This window comes from Pyxicephalus adspersus, chromosome 2 (genome assembly GCF_032062135.1).
Source record: "Pyxicephalus adspersus chromosome 2, UCB_Pads_2.0, whole genome shotgun sequence".
NCBI lineage: Eukaryota > Metazoa > Chordata > Amphibia > Anura > Pyxicephalidae > Pyxicephalus > Pyxicephalus adspersus.
In genome coordinates, this window is record NC_092859.1 from 24,592,703 (window position 1) to 24,610,756 (window position 18,054).

An 18,054-nucleotide genomic window follows, 5' to 3' on the forward strand; every position below is an offset into this window, starting at 1 on the left:
TATATATATATATATATATATACGCAATGCCCTCCCCCAGCCCAGGAACGGTCCCGGCCACCGCAATGCCCTCCGCCAGCGCAATGCCCTCCGCCAGCCCAGGAACGGTCCCCAGCGCAATGCCCTCTGCCAGCCCGGGAACGGTCACCAGCGCAATTCCCTCCGCCAGCCCGGGAACGGTCACCAGCACAATGCCCTCCGCCAGCCCAGGAACGGTCACCAGCACAATGCCCTCCGCCAGCCCAGGAACGGTCACCAGCACAATGCCCTCCGCCAGCCCAGTAACGGTCCCCAACGCAATGCCCTCCGCCAGCCCAGGAACGGTCCCCAGCGCAATGTCCTCCGCCAGCCCAGGAACGGTCCCCAGCGCAATGTCCTCCGCCAGCCCGGGAACGGTCACCAGCGCAATGCCCTCCGCCAGCCCAGGAACGGTCACCAGCACAATGCCCTCCGCCAGCCCAGGAACGGTCCCCAACGCAATGCCCTCCGCCAGCCCAGGAACGGTCCCCAACGTAATGCCCTCCCCCAGCCCAGGAACGGCCCCCAGCGCAATTCCCTCTGCCAGCCCAGGAACAGTCCCCAGCAATGCCCTCCGCCAGCTCAGGAATTGCCCCACACAATGCCCTCCGCCAGCCCAGGAATGGTCCCCAACGTAATGCCCTCCCCTAGCCCAGGAACGGCCCCCAGCGCAATTCCCTCTGCCAGCCCAGGAACAGTCCCCAGCAATGCCCTCTGTCACCCCAGGAATTGCCCCATACAATATTCAGATATCAGTGTATTGGGATTTGCCCCGTGCATTATTTATAAATTATATCTCCCCATAACGTGCCCCCATCAGTACTCACCACCAGGAGTTGGTCCCCACCAGGGGCAGGAGGGTAATGAGCAGCAGTAAGCTCCCCCTCATGCTGCCCCCCGGACAGCGGCGCTCCGCGGATCCCCAGCGAGTTATACGTCCCTGCAGAGAAGAGGAGAGAGAGCAATGTGAGCGCAAGTGTGCCAGTGCCGAGGAGGAGGAGGAGGGAGCCGCTCTCTGCCGCCCCCTAGCGGACATACTCCCTCCTCCCCCTGAGCTCTCATTAACATTTTATTACCTAGACAAGTGACACGAGGACTACACACAAATACTTAGCAGAAAGAAAATAACTTCTTACTGTAGCCATGAATAGGATTATAGGAATCCTGTGCTGAGAAGCTGCCACAGCTGATTTCTTAAGATGCTAATCACCAGGCTGCCATATAGTCTGATTTTCATTCTTTTTTTAACAAAACTTTAATTCCTGCTCTACACACTGTTTTTTTGTTTTACAGGTAACTCAAAATACTGAAAGCAGAGCCAGCTCTGTATCAGCATTGGCAGCTCCATACACAAAGATGATCACCCAGCACAATGGGTCATAGGGGGCTGAACTTATAGATTATCCAATTATACTAACACAGGATATAGACGAATCAATTACTAATAGATCAGTCAGAATACCTACAGCTGATATAGACCAATTGTTCAAATTGTCACTGTCAACAATTTAATCTCAATCAAATAAAATGAACAATTTGGGATGTTCTATTATTCGTCTGAAGCCTAATTAAAAAAATTAGAACCTCCAACAGTTTTCTTATTGCTGGTTTCAATTAATGTTTTATTTCTTTTGTACTAATTTTGCAATCAATCCCCATTTCAATGGATAATCAATAAATATCCCAAAACAATGCACACATGTGTACAGGATTCTGTGTTTCTAGTTTCATCTGTATGGAAATCAGAGTTCCTATGAGATGTACTTGATCATTTATATACATGATCCAATTTGTGTGGTTTCAATTGATAATTATGAATGTATTGATACAAAGATTGAAAAGTCAATCAAGTTTAATTATTAGGGAAATACTGTACACATACCAGAAACCAGCATATCCCTGATAAAACCATATACACGTAGATCTGCCCAAAACATATTGAAACCTGTTTATTTGACAGCTGGTTCACTTTAGATTTCAATCAGATCAGAGTCAGAATTGAACTGTTTGTACCAAGCCTTAGTAGCCCTTTGTAGAGCAAAGTTTTGGACATCACTGCAGGCTCTAAAAGGGGTGTTTAATGGACATTCCTTTGTCTTTGGTAATGGCCTTCTTGTTTGACATGGCCACAAACTGAGAGGTCAGATAAGGATTATATCAGCACTGCCCATACCTTACACATTTCCAGACCCCTCTTGTAGTGTCAACACATGCTGACAAATTAAAGGGAATCTTTCATTTCAGAAAAGAGCACATGTGTATGCAGCAGTTCACTAATTGAAAAAATCAGCATGCATATTCCTAGATTGCCAGTGCCCTGAATAATGATACTCAACTTCTATGATCTTAAGCTACTACGTACACACTTCCAATTATTATCGTTGGAAAACGAACGACGAACAATCCTGCACGATATCTACGAACGATCGTATAGCACCGATCCTGCACATAGAGATAACGACACGATCGTTCGTAGATATTGTACACACAATAGATACGATCGTTTGAGCGATAGAGGAACTATGTGCACGACAGGAAAGTGAACGGACGTTCGTTCATTACGCATGCTCAGAACATGGACGATCAACGAACGATCGTACACACGAACGATGTTCAACGATCGTCGTCCAATCCGATCCGCCGTCCGGTCGTTCGTTTCCAACGACTTTCCTCGTTCGTCGGCGTCGTTGGTTACTTTTTTAACGAACGATTTTTGCCCAATCGATCGTTCGTCGTTCGTTTTGAACGATAAAAATTGGAAGTGTGTACGCACCTTTAGTCATCTGAAATGGTTCTGGCTAATACCTGGGCACAGGGAAAGTTTGGACAGCTCCCTGGGATTAACTATACAAAACTATAACTATTAACTATTAACTATACAAAATACTAGTTAAGCCAATCAAAATAATCCTCAAAGTTATTGATCCATTTCTTTTTAAATTGGACCCCGGAATCTCTTACATGTCACAATCACAACAATCATATCATGTCTACTAGATTGTAAGCTCTTCGGGGCAGGGTCCTCTCCTCCTGTATCACTGTCTGTATTCTTCTGTCATTTGCAACCCCTATTTATTGTACAGCGCTGTGTAATATGTTGGCGCTATGTAACTCCTGTTTATTAATAAAAATAATAATAATAATGACACGATGCAGGAAGTGACAGGTACAGGGGAAAGTGTATCACAGAACAATCCACGATCACTGAACAACCGTACACACAATATATTACGAATGACTGTCGCCCAATTAGAGCCGCTGGAACAGTCGTTCGTTTCCAGCGAGATTCCTCGTTTGTTGGCGTTGTTGATTAGTCGTTGTGCACTTTTTTTGTTACCAATTTTTGAAGGATCTGTCGCGGATTGTTCATTTCCAACGTCAATTTTTGCATGTGTGTACCTTACGTGCAATATTTGTCGTTGGAAAGGATCTTTTACGATCCTTTCAAACGACTAAACGACTGCACGATGCATGAATTAGTGCTGTACATACAGTACCGTTCTGCTCCATGCAGAGGGGAGAACGACAAAGCAGCATCCTGCCGCATGCTCTACCCCTTTACTTCCATTACGATCATTCTTCATCCATCATCTGTGGATCCTCCAGGACGGTCGTTCGGACGATGAACGACGGGCGCTGTACACACGCCAGATTCTCGTTCAATAATCAGCTCAGGGACGATATCGGATGAGAATCTGGCGTGTGTACAGCGAATTGCAAGTGTGTACGCAGCCTTGGTCTCCTCACCACCAACAATCAGACTAAAACACTGTAACTTTATTACAAGTCACAGACTAAAGCTAGGTACGCACTTGCAATAATTATCGTTAGAAAACGAAGGACTAACCATATTGCACGAATATTTTGAACAATCGTATTGTGCACAATTCTGTACATGTTGTAAGAATACAACAAGAGTACAAGAATACGTTCAAATATAATCCACTAATAATGTACACACAATAGATACGATCGTTTGAACGATCCAGGAAGTGACATGTCGAGGAGAAAGTATACTACAGAACCATCCACGATCACTGAACGACTGCACACACAATAGACAGTGAACGATCGTCGCTCAATCAGATCCGCTGGGACGGTCGTTCGTTTCCAGCGACATTCCTTGTTCATCGGCGTCGTTGTGCACTTTTTTTGTTAACGAATATCGGACGATCGGTCGTTAGTCGTTCATTTCCAACGATAATTATTGCAAGTGTGTACGCAGCTTAAGAACTGCACAGGCAGCAAGATTTCTATGATTGTGTCATCTCAGTCCCAGGAGTGGATGGTGACACTAAATGCTGCCTGAGCAAAGATGGCACCATCCTTCTGGAGACAAAAAAGCATTTCCAGGTGCAGTATTGTGATCTCTGTGAAAAGTAATAAATGCCTGGAAGTGTCATCATACCAATTTTATCTGATGACCGGTCAAATAATAATAATATCAGATGAACCCAAGCAATAATATCAGTGCTCAGTTCTTCAACGACACATCTTTTTAGAAATAAGTGCTATAGTCCCCTGCTAACTATTTTCATGTGGGGTAGAAATAAAATTGTCCTACCTTCAAGTCTACAATGTGTGCACCTGTTTTTGTTTTACCTGGCATTTCGGATCTAGCCCTCACCTCTCCCAAACCCCCCACCCCCCTGCAACCACCCCCATCGCCCCCATTCCTTTTGATTGATCTTCAAAGGATTGTTGCAGGATCCCATCCCCCATAAAAACAGCACTGTACATGTCTGCAGATTGGAGAGGAGGGACAATCCCAGTGTGAAGTCCAGTCATCAGGACCCCCTTCCTCCTCCGCATTGCTCACAGTTCCTGGGGTCTCTGACTCCAATACCAAGGCTAAGCACAGAGGGTGGGAAAGAAGGTGACACAAGGGACACAGGAAAAGGAACAGGATGGAATTGGATGATAGACTGACTCAACAGTAAATTAAACAAGAACAGACTCATGGGATGAATAGGACGGTGAATGAGGACAATAAAAAAAGGCCATCGAATTTGGAATGAGAGGAGGGGAAAGGAAGGCATGCATGCCAACAAACTTCCCTTGCAATAATTATAATAATAATAATTTCCTGAAAGCCATCTGTGCAAAGACATGTATGTCATTCTCATTTCAGTTCTGAAGTACATCACAGTGTGTGGCCAATATTAGATCTTTTCAAAGTCTTTCCTTGTACACTGTGATGGTTGATCTCCAGTATAACACACATTCACTTTCTCATATAGAAAACTATTACACTTTTCCTAATACATTGTAACCTCTTTCGTATCATTCCTTACACCTAATAGATTGTTAACACTTCAACCTTCTATATCCTTTATTATACCTTAATAGCTTGTAAGCTCTTCAATGTTCTACATCCTTCCTTATACTCTAATAGATTGTAAGCTCTTCCACCTTCACTATCCTTTAATATACCTTAATAGATTATAAACTCTTTAACGTTCTATATCCTTCATTATACCCTAATAGATTGTAAGCTCTTCCACCTTCCATATCTTTCATTATACCTTAATAGATTGTAAACTATTCTACCTTCCATATCTTCATTATACCCTGATAGATTGTAAACTCTTCCACCCTCCATATCCTTCATTATACCTTAATAGATTGTAAGCTCTTCAACCTTCTATATCCTTTCTTACACCCTAATAGATTGTAAGCTCTTCAACCTTCTATATCCTTTCTTACTCCCTAATAGGTTGTAAGCTCTTCCACCTTCTATATCCTTTCTTATACCCTAACAGATTGTAAGCTCTTCAACCTTCTATATCTTTTCTTATACCCTAACAGACTGTAAGCTCTTCCACCTTCCATATCCTTCATTATACCCTAATAGATTGTTTCACTTTCTCTTCACCTTCTGTAAGATTCTTTAAACCTTAATAGATTGTAAACTCTTCCGTATCCTTCTTCATACTCTAATAGTTTTCAAGCTCTTGAATATCCTTCCTGATGCCCTAATATATTGCAAACTTTTCCACTTGCCATTTCCTTCCTTTACCTTAATAGAGTGTGAGCTCTTCCACCTTTTATATGCTTTGTTATACCTCAACAGATTGTAAACTCTTCCACATTCCATATTCCACACTATATCCCGATGGATTGTAAGCTCCTCCGCTTTTTGTATCCTTCCTTATAGATTATAGGCTCTTCCACATTTTGTATACTTTCTTATACCTTAATAGATTGAAAGCATACATGTGATGGTTTATCTCCAATATATTACAAATCCACATTGTCATATTGAGAACTATTACATCTTCCCTAATAGTTTGTAACCTTTTCCACCTTCTGTATCCTTCCCTATACCCTAATAAAGTGTAAGCTCCTTCATTATATCCTAATAGATTGTAAGCTCTTCAACCTCCTGTATCCTTCCCTAAAACCTAATAGATTGTAAGCTCTTCCACTTTCTATATCCTTCCTTATACCCTAATAAATTGTATGCTCTTCCACTTTCTGTATCCTTCATTATACCCTAATAGATTGTAAGCTCTTCCACCTTCTGCACACTTCCTTATACCTTTAGAGATTGCAAACTTTTCAATATGGTTCTTTATACCCCAACAGATTGAAAGCACTTCCACGTTCTGTATCCTTCCCTATACCCTAATGGAGTCATATTGCTAGGGTCTCTACCACACTGCCAGCACAGGGCCTTTTACCCCTTGCTGCAGCAAAATTTGCTCACATCTATGACTGTTTATGCAGCCTTACTGTATCATGGTAATAACACACAGAAGCTTCAATTGTGCTGATTTGTAGATGGGATTTGTAGAGGATGGCTGTTTTAAATGACATTTATAATTTTAGTTGTAATCAACATTCTTTATATATTTCAGTATAGGGTCAGTGATACAGAAAGTATTAAAGCCATGGGATCAGCATGACCAATATTGTGTCTTGCTAGTTGATCATTTTACGAATTGCAATCCTCATCATCAATTTTCTATGTTTACAGGGTATCATGGACAGGGCTGAGAGACAATCAGACCGCTGCAGTACTGATACAGATGACTGGAGCTTCTGGGTGGCCTCCATTGGCCCCTGTGACATCTGTCCTCCTCCTCTCCTGCACATTTTGGCCTCTGACCAATATGACAAAAAGTTGTACTACTTGTGTCATTTTTCTAAAAAGCATTCTTACAGCCCACCAGCAAAAGGCCTTGCACAGTAAGAGAGAGATAATTCTCTCTCCGCTTGAATGAACACTCTTGATCAGGGGTGTCAAACTCGAATACACAGAGGGCCAAAATTAAAAACTTTATTGAAAACATTGAAGTTTTCATTAGATATAAATCCTTTTCATATGGAAACAAAGAGGTTTTGGTTAACATTCAATCTAGAACAAGCTTATAATAAAGAAATAGCACCACTACTACAATTCCTTGAGTCTATAAAACAGTCCAATGCAGGGCCACGCATAGGCAGGGAGGCCAATGGCCTATAGACACGAGTGATGCCGCTACTACAATTCCTGGCATTACTTGCGTCTAGAAAACAGTCCAATGCAGGACTTAATGATGTTATGAGTGGCTGGAACTTAGTGGCGCTATTTTAATGCAGCAGCAGGCCAGCTGCAATTCATATTTAGAATTCCTTTGGGGAACCAAATTTGGCCCTCGGGCCAGAGTTTGACACCCCTGTTTTAGGGTTTAGGATTAAATAAAATATACATTGTGATCTGTATATTTGAATGATATTTAGATGTCATGATGTGCAGGAACAAACAGAAGCCACAGACTGTGAGGAAGGAGGAGGGTAAAGCTACGTACACACGTCAAATTTTTCTCGCCCGATAATCGGCTCAGGGCGGATATCGGGCGAGAATCTGGCGTGTGTACAGCCCGCGTCATTTATCGTACGTGGCAAGGGAAGGGGAGAGCGTGCAGTGGGGTGCCGTTCCATCGCTCTCCCTCTCCCCTCTCCATAGCGCAGAACGGTGCTGTATGTACAACACACATTCATGCATCGTGCAGTTCTTATCGTTGGAAAGGATCATAAAAGATCCTTTCCAACGACAAGAATTGCACATGTGTACGCTGTTTAATTCAACAACACTTGGTATTTTAGAAGAGGAGAGTTAGACAGAGGAGTGAGCCCTTCTTCAGCGCAGAGTATTTAAAAGAATAGAGTTAGATGGAGGGAGAAGAATCCCCTATCAGTATTTAAGGCAAGGAAAGTTAGAAAGAGGAAGGAACAGAGTCCTCCAACACAGCACAGTATTTCAGGAGAGTTAGCTACAAGAAGGCAAAGAGTCTTCCAGCAGAGCAGAGTGTTTCAGGAGAGGAGAGTTATAAAGAGGAAAAGAAGAATCCTCCAACAGAACAGTATGCAAAACAAGTAAAGTTAGATAGAGGAAGGATCATAGCCCTCCAGCAGGGCAGAGTGTTTCCGAAGAGGGGAATTAGCTACAAAAAGAAACAATTGCAGCAGAGCAGAGTTATGCAGCAGAGCAGAGTGTTTCAGGACAGGAAAGTTTAAAAGAGGGAAAAAAAGAATCCAGCAGAACAGTATTGAAGACAAGGAAAGTTAGGTAGAGGAATGAAGAGTCTTCCAGCAGGAAAGAGAGTTTCAGGAGAGGAGAGTTATATAGAGGGAAAAGAAGAATCCAGCAGAACTGCATTGAAGACAAGGAGAGTTAGCTACAAGAAGGAACAGAGTCTTCCAGCAGGGCAGAGAGTTTCAGGAGAGGAGAGTTATATAGAGGGAAAAGAAGAATCCAGCAGAAAAGTATTGAAGACAAGGAGAGTTAGCTACAAGAAGGAACATAGTCTTCCAGCAGGACAGAGTGTTTCAGGAGAGGAGAGTTAGCTACAGGAAGGAGCAGTGTCCTGCAGATCCAGGGATGAGTGTTAAATTACAGTGATCCCAAAAAATAAACATTATTCTGTTAGCTAAGTTCTACGCACATCAATCTAACCAGTACCAAAAAAATCTAAACTAGGAAAGGTAAAGTCACGGACCTACATCCATCACTAAAATAAAATTCACACTTTGCAGTGGTGTCAGAATTCCCCAGGACAGCACAGCCCCCCAGAGCGTCACCTCGATTCGCCTGTGTTATGGTTGTGTGTATATATATCAGATGGGGCCAGTTACATATCATTGTCCAGGATAAATATACAGACTGCACAGATTCACATTGGAAAGTGAACCTAACCCCCCCCCCCCCCCCCCCCCTTCCTTCGTAATGACCTAATCTTCTTGCTGAAAGATAAGCCCAGCAATGTTTAAAAGATCAAAGAATGGCTTGACATAGAATTTATCATGTAATTATTTAATCAGAACATACATTTACATTTGGGCTTATTTATAAAGCAGTGAAAGGGACATTCACATTCTCCAGTGGGGAAGCAATAACTTCCATTAAAACACATGTATCTGGAAGATTCTCCTCCAGGGAATGCAGATTCACTGCTTTATAAATAGACTCCACTGTGTAAATGCTTTTGTAACTCTCATATGTTGAAGCGATGAACAACTCCAAGTAACACTAAATTAACAAACACATCAATAACAACATGGTAGGCATGAATCACATTAAATTTAAGAATCACATGGAAGATGTGCAAACTTTTTATTTATTATTCCCACTCCGGCTGCTCCATATCAGCCTGGAGCTTTTGGATCTCCATATACATTACTCATATTTACAGTTTCCATTATCTGTCCAATTCTTTCTGCCTGTTTCGGGGATCTTGGCACTGCCGCAAACCATCCCTCTGGCCACTGTGTGTTATATCCAGGGCAAAGTGTGGCCAATTAACATCCTCCATATTGGTATATCCATCCATATTGGTATTACCTCTTAACCAACATTCCTGAAGAAGCAAACAGTTCTGCGAAACATGTAGAATAAAAAAATGCAAAGGTTCAAGTCATCTATAAGTTACCATCAACATGATTTTTGGGACCGTTTGCTCATAACTAAAAGGACTCTATGGTAAGATACATTTTTGTTAATGCATGGTCAATGAATCGCCATTGTTTGGTGAATAATTCTGAATCTTTTAACTATTTTAAAATATGTTTAATACAGTTTGTGATTTTAATATGTTATGTGCACCTGGTGCCTTGAAAGTCCCATTTGTGAATCTTCTGTATTATCATTATTAATATTAATAAACAGGATTTATAAAGCGAAATATATTACGTAGCTCTGTACATTAAATGTGGGTTGCAAATGACAGACAGTGACACAAGAGGAGGAGAGGACCCTGCCCTGAAGAACTTACAATCTGTACTCTCAATATAAAGACTGTGGCGGGACATTAGAGTGTAAGCTCCTTCAGTGCAGATACTGATGTGTCCGTCTCAGTGTCCTCTGTACATCTCTGCAGAATGTGTCAGAGCTATATAAAATATATATAAATATATATAAAATATATATAATATAAAATATGTATATTAAAAATAGTGAGTGACTGTGAAGAGAGATGGCTCCTGCGGGCCATCAATTGATGTAAATGGTTATCTATACACATAGAAGCGAAGAAAGTGTGTGTGCTATATAAATTTATAAAATAGTTGCAGATGACATAAATTTCCCCATTTGTTTAGCATGGCTGGCCAGGCAGTGGTCTGGTTGTCAGGGAATGATTTGCAGACCCTGTAAATTAAATATTGAATGAATTGCAAGCAATAAATGACGTTGGCTGTCTGGGCACTTTTGTTGTAAATATTTTCAGGCTAATTTGGTGACAACTGCTTTGTCTAGAATGGATATACTGTGCAATTGATAAACATGAAGCTTTTTTTCCACTATTCTACCCTGGTGCTCCTCCAGATTCAATGCCATTCCGTCATAGAGATCTGCATGTGTTTGTTTGACTAGATCCAGTTATTTCCGAAGCGCAGGGTACACCTGGAGATGTTTCCTCACCTGGTTTGCAGATGTTGTCCAGGTTTATCAAGTAAAAGAATTCATGGCTACTTTCTACCCTACGGCAATGGCTGCGCGTGCTGCTTCTGACACTTCAGTATTGACAGATGAGCTTTTGGCTATAATTTACCAATGTAGCAAATAGAACAGGAGTTTAATTTGGATTTTGAGTAAAATTTTGCCATTATGGCTAAGTACACTGGGCCTGATTTATTAAAGCTCTCCAAGGCCGGAGAGGATATACTTTCATCATTGAAGCTGGGTGATCCAGCAAACCTGGCATGGATCTGGTCCAGGATTGAAATTATTTGCTAGCAAATAGCAAATGATTCTAAGAAATCCATTTAAGGTTTGCTTGATCACCCAGCTTCACCGATGAAAGTGTATCCTCCCAAGCCTTTCAGAAATCAGTCAGTGAGGAAGACAGGGAAGAATAAAGCTAAATTATGTCTAAAACTACTGGTTACCTTTGCAGTAGATTCCCCTCCAAACTACAAGGGTTAAAGCGTACCTAACCTCAGAATTCTGTTGTTTGCTTTTTTTTTTTAAGTGCAACACCCTTTTTTAAAAAAAAAAAAAAAAAAAGAGTGCAGCACTGCCTAGTCGATCGAGAATGAATGGAAGCGTAAAGCCTCCCGGAATACCTATGTCACCCATCCCAGGAGGCTCTTGGGTGCTCCTTTTGCTTTTTCATGAAAAGGGAAAAAAATTGCTGGTCTCACGCATGTGCAGTGAGATGGGCAAGTTTTTTTTCCAACCTACGTCACCCGATCTCGCGCCTGGGTCGGGTGACGTAGGAAGAAGAACCCAAAGAAGAAGTGAAGATGGCCGCGCCCAAAGCGCTGGCCCAAAGACGGATGCCAGGACGACACAGGACCCGATGAAAGAGACCCCTGGATAGATCGGACTTCCCTGCAGGATAAAAGGTAAGTGTATTTTTGGTGTTTTGGGGGATTTTGAGTTTAGTTCCTGTTTAAGTGCTTGTTTGTTTAGGGGTAGATATTTTTGGAGCAAATATTACCTATTGCCTTTCTCCCCCAGGAGCCCCATCACTAGACTGGTCCCCCAAAATTTCCTAATAAGCCTCTTCAGTCTGATCACATACATTATCTCTTTCAATACAGGTTTATTAGGCCTTTATTGTACAGAATAATGCCAAGGTGCCACTTGCTGCAGTTGTGAGGGATAACATAAGTTTTACTCCTAATCTAACCAATAGTTCATCTTTAAAGGGTACCTAAAATCAACATTTTCACTTTACATAAAAGGGTGCAGCACCTCTCCTTTCAGTCGTCAAGACTGAATGGGAGGGCAGAGCCTCCCCACATCCCGGGAGGCTCTGGGTGCTCCTTCTGCACATGCTGTAATCTCGGACATGCGCAGTGAGATCGGCTCTCTTTTTTTTCCCCTTTACAGCGGGCTACGTCACCAATCTCACACCTACACAGTGCGAGATCGGGTGACCTGCCAATAAGACCAAGGAAGAAGAGGACATTAAAGAATGAAGATGGCGGCGATTAGCACTTCCTCAACACCGGAACAAAGAGGAATTCCAGGACGACACGGGACTAGATCGCGGGAAGGCCCAGTGCCACCCAGGGACCTGCAGGATTAAAGTGTAGTTTTTTTGTTTCGGTTTAGTTCCGCCGGACTTGTTCTTCTGCCGAAAATGGACCCTCAGTAGCATCATTATATAACTTTTTTCTTTAAAAAATGAATAGGATAAGAATGTCCTCCGTTTTGGGGTATCCTGGACAGCTATCAGCCAACCTTTCTAGCAGTATAAACTATCACAATGAAGTCAGTGGATCCCTTTGCATATGGAGGTTAATCATGGCCTGATTTTTGCCAGATTCTCAGCGTGTGTACTCCAGCTGCCCCCTTTACGTTCTCACCCTAGTGCTAAAAATAAAGGTGACTGTTCTCACACTGGTAGACCACAGAAGACATCTGGGCAGAGCCTGGAATGTAGTTGGCTTCCATCACTATTTATCTCCTGAGGTGATAGACACAAGGGCTCCTTTACCTACTGCACTCACTGTCCATACTAAAACTTTTTTATCTTCTCTGCAGATAACAGACAAAACAATGCGTATCAGAGTTTGTCAGGCAGTGCTCTGTATATCATATGCTGCTCCTGACCGGTTTGGCGGGTACTTCTGTCTGTTGTAGTAAAATAACAGATTGACCAGTCAGGTCAGGCCATGGTCACCAAATATTCACTAACATTAGTTTGGAGCAACAAATATTGAGCATCTGGAGAAGAATTTATAGCAATAAAAACTACCACTGTATGTTGTTTTTGGCACTTTTGAGACTTTTGGTGCCAATGATACTTACATTTCAAAAATTAAGTTATCACAGTGCTAATGTAATGTTACAATCTAAAGATTTACAATGAAATGATCCCAATTATTAGTGCTATGTTTTTAAAAGGGCTACCTAGCCGTGTCCAGATTCAATGAAATTTAAAACCTTTACTAAAGAAAGACTTCTTGCACTATAAGCAGCTGATCTGAATTTCTTTTCTGAATTTCCTAAACCTGGCGGGCATTCTCACTCCACTGATGTTCATATTGTCACACATGGCATTGCAAACACAATGATTTATTAAAGCTCTCCAAGACTGGAGAAGATAGACTATCATGGGAGAACCTGAGTGATCCAGCAAACTTGGATCTGGTCCAGGATTGAAATCAAGTCAACTAATAGAAATTATTTTTTTTTAAATCCATTGCAGGTTTTTTGGATCACCCAGGTTCTTCTATGGTTGTCTATCTTCTCTAGTCTTGGATAATTTAAATATCAGGTCCCTTGTGGCTAACAGCACTGACATTTTCCAATTCTAATGAAAGCCTGCAGGTGTTACTGAGCATGCTGACCTCTGCTGGTGGAAGAGAGTAACTGCAAACCAACATGATAAAACTTACATTTTGCACTCCCTGAACTACTTACTGTATGTTATCTTTTTTTTTAAAAAATGGCACATGAAATAATGAACTCACTGGTAAATATTGTCATGCTTTGAACAATTAAAATATGTGGAGCAGCATGTTTTAACCTTTTTTAACATGGGGGAGCCAATAGCAGGGATTCTCTAATTTCTATATCCAACTCACAGAACATTAGTGCGGTGGTCAGTTCTTACATTGCTGGCCCATGGACAAATGTCACCCTTACAGATTTCTAGCATCTAATAAACTGACTTAAAAGTCACAAACTCCTCATTGCTCAAAGAACCCCTAGCAACCTCTCAAGGAATCCCAAGATTCAATTGAACCCTGGTTGAGAAACACTGATCCAGATATACATAATAAGTGAGAAAAAAACTTTAAAAAATCTTTCAATGACCTCTGTAGCTGTAGGCACTGTGGAGCAATTTGTGACTCAATGCACATTAAACCACTACTGTGTGTTTTTGTGCACTTCATTAAACTTCTTCCCAGCAGTATGCCAGCAGCTCAGCTCCCTACTCCAAGAAGTGACCCAGAAGATTTTTAACCCCTTTTCATTCTTCCTAGTAGTAACTTAAAAGCTCAGTTCCCCCTTCCACAAGTAACTAATCAGTGCATCCTGTTCTGCCCAGCAATATTTCTACAGGTCAGCTTTCCCAGTTCCCCCCTCCAGGAAATGATTCAGCATCTCAGATCCCCTATCTTCAAACCCCTCAGTCAGTCATCTTTTTAATCTCAATCTAAACATGGGTCAGGAACACATTAAAAAAAGTGGGAAGAATGCTAAGGCTTGATTTAAAATGTTACATAAATTTTAAGTTCTGCAGTTTCAGGATAATTTCCTCCACCGTAACTGCAGCTACAGAAGTAAGTGGGGACTGTTGTAAAGCTTGCTTACCAATTGTTCAAGCCTAACTCTAGGGGTTGACTCTGGGGTAAAGTGAGTTAGGTGCTAGCCTTAGGGCCAGAATTTTAGAGACAGGAATTCTTGTTACAGAGTAACAACTGTCCACCAGTCCCATGGTGGAGACTACAACCGGCATCGATCATTACTGTGGGGGGCAGCTTCAGAGTGGTTAGTAATGGAGACCAGGACACTATTTTGTTTTGGGAGTTGGCCCTGAAATCAATAAAACAAAAAAATAAAAAAAAATCATTTCAATAAATAGAGGGATGATTGGTATGTAATTAGCGTTCTTTCTTTAAATCTATTGGTAACCTAGTATTGACTGACACTAGAACTACAGTATATCTGCATGGAGTTTGTATGAGCTTACTTTGGATGCTTCATCACATGATCAAAAAAAAAACAAAAAACGAGAGAATAAACAGTTTTGCAGCAACTAATAAGCCTTGTGGAATATCTTGGTGATACAAAGACAATCAAATAGTTTTTTTCCTTTTTTTTTTCCAAACAATGTCATGAATTGGTCACTCTTTAGCTTTCATTCCTCCACTGAGTTTTTCAACAAATAATTGAAGTTCATTTTATTTCCACTAGAGGGAAACAAAGGCATTTGTAAAATGTATGTTTCAAGCCAACCAAATACAGTAGTTACTTTATCTAAAATTGATATTTTATCCTTTTGTAGATGTTTATTAATATTATTATTATTATTATTATTATTATTATTATTATTATTATTATTAATAATAAACACTTTTTTTTATAGCACCATATTACACAGTGCTGTACATTAAATAGGGGTTGCAAATGACAGACGAATACAGACAGTGACACAGGAGGAGAGGACCCTGCCCCGAAGAGTTTACAATCTTTAAAACCTGTACACTGCAGTGTATTTTACTGCATATACACATTGCAGGTAAATTGCTATAACTTTATACATGATACAGTCCAGGATTCCTCAGCGTCCTATACATGGTACAGTCCAGGATTCCTCAGCGTCCTGATGCATGCTCCTATCTGCAACATGCAGCTAATTGTATGAATTTTACAGAGCAGCGATTGGCATCTCCTTCAATTCCTTATCACTATACTAGCAATTTCACAATATCAGTAGATGTAAACCCTAAATGGATAGTACATAGTCTGTTCTGTAACCTGTGTATCATAAGCTATTGCCAATTTTTTATTACCATTTACTTTTTTACCATGTTTTATTCTTTGTTGCCCCTCTATGCTGCTAATCTCATGCAATCTTTTTGCAGCCACTGTCCTTCTACATACACTTCAGAGACAGCTATATGGCATTTCTCAGGGTGAGTTTCCTAATGTTGACAACAGTGGACCATGGTTGTGCAGTGTGTGTTAAAATGGACACCTGCAATCTCCATGGGAAGCCGATTAATATATACAATGACTGTGTATTGTTTTTACATTGGAAATGATGTGACCTCATGAGTGAGGTCACAGCACTTATCTGAACACAGAGACTAACCCGACTCTCTCCTCTACAATCTATTATGAATGCTGCAGCCAGACTCATCCATCCTTCCCACCGCTCCTCTTCCGCTACATCTCTTTGTAGTTCTCTCCATTGGCTTCCATTTCACCTTAGAATCAAATACAAGCTCCTTCAAATCCCCCCAGTTATTGTCCCACTTACTTTTCTGACCTGATAGAAAAATACTTCCCCAGCCGCTCTCTCCGCTCCTCCGATGACCTACTAATGACTTCCTCACTCATAACCTCATCACACGCACGGTTACAAGACTTCTCTAGAGCTGCCCCAACTCCCTGGAATGGTCTTCCTCATCCTGTTCGGCTTGCTCCTACTTTCTGCTTATTTAAAAGAGAACTCAAAACCCATTTATTCAAACTTGCACCCCCATCTTCTTTTGTCTCCTAAAACCCTAACTACTTACCCACCAATCCATATCTCCCTTCCTATTGTGTGATACTTCCCCCACCTCCTAGATTGTAAGCTCTTCGGGGCAGGGTCCTCTCCTCCTCCTGTGTCACTGTCTGTATCTATCTGTCATTTACAACCCCTATTAATGTACAGCGCTGTGTAATATGTTGGCGCTATATAAATCCTGTTTATTAATAATATTAATAATAATAATAATAATAATAATTGCTGGGTAATTAAGATTATTGGTCAGTTATCCCACAAACTATATATACAGAGTTTTTTCCCTATAGCTAGTTCATCTGACATTTGTATGAGGTTTATATGGAACCCAAGGTGGACAGGAACAATATAGTTCCTTCTGGAGCTGAGTATCTAAGTTGGCACTTGTTGCTTCCAGCATGGATGAGGATAAAATATCATTTTCCGGTCTATTCACACCTATGTATTGAGGTAATGCACATTTTAGTGCAATGCAATAATTTTTTGAATAGCACCCTAAACACTTTAGGGGCCAATGTACACTGATTGTAACCATCACCTCTGGCTTTTACATTCCAACACACCTTAAACACAGGAGCTTACACATAAAAGGCTGCATCTGAAGGAAACATCAATAGCAGCAGCTGTGCCCGGAGATATTCAAGGCAAAGCAGGTCACATTAAAGTGCAAATGGGGCCTAGGGGGTTTAGTACTGGCTTAAGGTGTATGTGCAACCAAAACTTTTCTTTTTGTTCTAGATATAGAGGGGAATGGACTGCAATCTGAGACTTCTTTACTGTTCAATTCTAATCTGAGCTTCCTGAGGCTTTATGAACCATGTATAGCCCATGGCATCCTCACACACCACCCACATTCACCTTAATTTACCTTTCCAATGCATTTCACTGAAATGCTAAATTTTACCAAAATCTTACCCTTTCTGCCAGATGCTCATGTAAATGAGAATGCTCAGCTTTGCTCATGTCTAACCAATGTGTTTGTTGTGTGATGGACCATGGCACTGAATAGGAGATATTTGTAAGTGGGCAGGGCAAGCAAGGAAATGATGGCTGATGTACACAACACAAATCAAAGTTGGTGAATGTAACATTCACTTTGTTATATGTTTGATGAAAGTTACGGTGACTATACAAAAATGGTATTCCAGAATTTGGGTGAATGTGACCTGGCTCGATGAACATGCCGGTGGTGAATAAGAGATGTGATAAGCATAGGGTGAACGTGAGATGCAACCAATGGCTGATTTGAAAAACGTAGGTGGAGATGGGTGGCTGTAACTTTTTTTTACTTTTAAATGCCATTTTTTGGGGCAAAAGTTACTGAGGTGAAAAAAGAATGGGGGCAAATTGGACATGAACT

The 18,054-nt window shown here is 41.2% G+C and overlaps 1 protein-coding gene across 1 annotated transcript in view; it reads right to left on the reverse strand.

Annotated features, from left to right (window-relative positions):
- The window catches only part of WNT5B (Wnt family member 5B), a 78,016-nt gene that overhangs the window by 13,284 nt on the left and 46,678 nt on the right, over positions 1 to 18,054 (reverse strand). Inside the window, exon 2 of the mRNA XM_072400052.1 lies at positions 846 to 958. Within this exon, the coding sequence (XP_072256153.1) occupies positions 846 to 958 (113 nt within the window). The remainder of the gene's footprint in view (positions 1 to 845; positions 959 to 18,054) is intronic.